At 45.7% G+C, this 2,500-nt stretch overlaps 2 protein-coding genes across 2 annotated transcripts in view; both read left to right on the forward strand.

The window, feature by feature from the left end:
- The window catches only part of LOC138967544 (uncharacterized), a 13,846-nt gene extending 13,678 nt beyond the window's left edge, over positions 1-168 (forward strand). Inside the window, exon 4 of the mRNA XM_070340120.1 lies at positions 1-168. This exon is cut by the window's left edge and continues 5,177 nt beyond it. The gene's annotated coding sequence lies outside the window, so the exon portion shown is untranslated.
- A 539-nt stretch (positions 169-707) lies between these two features.
- LOC138967533 (uncharacterized oxidoreductase TM_0325-like) overlaps positions 708-2,500 on the forward strand; it is a 17,639-nt gene continuing 15,846 nt past the window's right edge. The window contains exon 1 of the mRNA XM_070340109.1: positions 708-858. Coding sequence (XP_070196210.1) covers positions 822-858 — 37 coding nt within the window. The 5' untranslated portion in view covers positions 708-821. The remainder of the gene's footprint in view (positions 859-2,500) is intronic.

Raw genomic sequence — 2,500 nt, forward strand, 5'->3', positions numbered from 1 at the left:
CTTGCATCACATTTTGGCTAAAATTGTGTGATGTAGAACGTTATGCATAAAGAATGACTGCTGTATGAAATGGATAACAGGCTGTTTTGATTTAAGGTTTAAGAAGAGTGACTGAATGTTTGCTGTGATCATTCCAGGTATTAATAAATAAAGCAAGTGCAAATGGAAGCTATGTACTCTTGAATGGAAAGGATTCTGATTGTGAATGTTTAAGCTGTTTCCCATCTCCCCCCTTTCCCCGTTGCGATATAACGTGGAACGGTTGAAAACGACGTTAAACACCAAAGAAAGAAAGAAAGAAAGTTTGCTGTCCGCATGTCAAAAATGTTAACAGTCAAATGTGAAACTGGGGATTACTTGTAAGCTCTTACAACAAAACTACCACCATTTAAAATGCACGATACAAATTCTTGATCTGTCTGTGTCAGACTAGTCTTCTACATGTGTAGCAGTTTTATTTTTTTTAATGAAAAGATGGAATTAATAATGACGAGTTGTTGATTGATGTTGATGATGTGTTTTCGGACTCGTCACATTATCTTACATTATCTCATCTGCCCGGCACAAGTGGACAGTCCACTTCAAGGGGATGAGACTTTAGAACGAACCGTCACTATATTATGTCATTCTGAAGTATTACCGCGTTATCAGAGACGCAAGGCCACACTGCAGTTGCAAACATATACCTTAGTAGGTCAATGTCAAGGTAAAGCAAACAGTAAACGTGTGACAGGCATGCAGCTAGTTGTCTAGATTGGTGTTTGGAATCAAATGACAAGTCTATTGTTAGTGTCTTGGGAAGGACAAGTGTACATCGGAACATGGCAGAATTCAAAAGAAAGGTTGTCCTAATCACGGGTAAGCTGGTTCTTTCTGTTTTGTATTTAAATGTTGCTTGCATTGCCAGAAAGAGCATATCTAATCCAAGCTGTAAAGTGGCCGACCTGGTGTCTGCAATTTTACAGGTATAGGGCCTATGCAGAACTGACCAGGGGAAAGTTGTCTTGATCACAGGTAAGCAGTAGGCCTACGTGTGTGGCTTTTGTGTTCTGACAGTGACTGTATTTTTGAATGGGGTAAACCTATCTAATCTACCGTAAAATCCCTAGCAAACGCCCACCCCCCTACGCACAGATTTCGGGTAAAACTAGGGGGTGGGCGTTTGCTAGGTACAGGGCAAAGTCGCCAAACCCGGAACAATTAAGGAAAAACAACCGGACCAGACACAAAAATGGGTATTGCAAAGCGTTCTTTATATTTTCACATACTAGACTATATTAGTAAATAAACGAACAACATAAAATAAAATAAAAGTCACGCAACTCATCAGACTAATCATAATAAAAATGTCTGCATCTGTTCCAGGTTAGAGGCATGGGTGTGTAAAGTGGAACACCGTGTTGTCAAACTCGATCGGAACACATACAAAAACACTCTTTCTAGCTCTCTCTGTGTCTCTCCCACACATATAGGGTGTGCACGTTAAAGATCCCACGATTGACAAAAGGGTCTTTCCTGGCAAAATTGTATAGGCATAGATAGAAAATGTCCACCAAAATACCCGTGTGACTTGGAATAATAGGCCGTGAAAAGTAGGATATGCGCCGAAATGGCTGCGATCTGCTGGTCGATGTGAATGCGTGATGTATTGTGTAAAAAATTCCATCTCACACGGCATAAATAGATCCCTGCGCCTTGAGTCCGAGTCTGGAGATACACGCGCGATATACGACTTCATATAATAAAGATTTTTAGGCATTACGTGTAATGCCTAGTGGTCACAGGCATTACGCGTAATGCCTGAACATTTCAGGCATTACGCGTAATGCCTGGTTTCACTTAATGCCTGTAACATATACACCTACACACTCTTAATCACACGCACACGAGCACACATTGCCACACACATAAGATAAATAAATATGTCATAACATTTTGATTGAGCCATTTTATTTAAATGTCTTTTTTCACCGTGCTGTACTGTGCATGACAGGTTCGAGCGCGGGAATGGGGGCAGGGACAGCCGTGTACTTGGCTGCCGGAGGGGGAGGGAAGGGGGGGGGGGGCAGGCTTTCTCTCACCGTACTGCACTGGGTATGACAGGTTCCAGGGCGGGATGATTGGGGCAGGGACAGCCGTGTACCTGGCTGCCGGAGGGGGGACGGGGAGGGAAGGGGGGGGGGGGGGGGGGGGGGCAGGCTTTCTCTCACCGTACTGCACTGTGCATGACAGGTTCGAGTGCGGGAATGGGGGCAGGGACAGCCGTGTACCTGGCTACCGGAGGGGGAGGGAATGGGGGGGGGGGGGGAGGAGGGCAGGCTTTCTCTCGCAGTACTGCACTGTGTATGACAGGTTCGAGTGCGGGAATAGGGGCAGGGATAGCCGTGTACCTGGCTGCCCGGGGGGCCAGACTTTCTCTCACAGTACGGCACTGTGTATGACAGGTTCGAGTGCGGGAATAGGGGCAGGGATAGTCGTGTACCTGGCTGCCCGGGGGGCC

The sequence above is a fragment of the Littorina saxatilis genome, linkage group LG1, assembly GCF_037325665.1.
Source record: "Littorina saxatilis isolate snail1 linkage group LG1, US_GU_Lsax_2.0, whole genome shotgun sequence".
NCBI lineage: Eukaryota > Metazoa > Mollusca > Gastropoda > Littorinimorpha > Littorinidae > Littorina > Littorina saxatilis.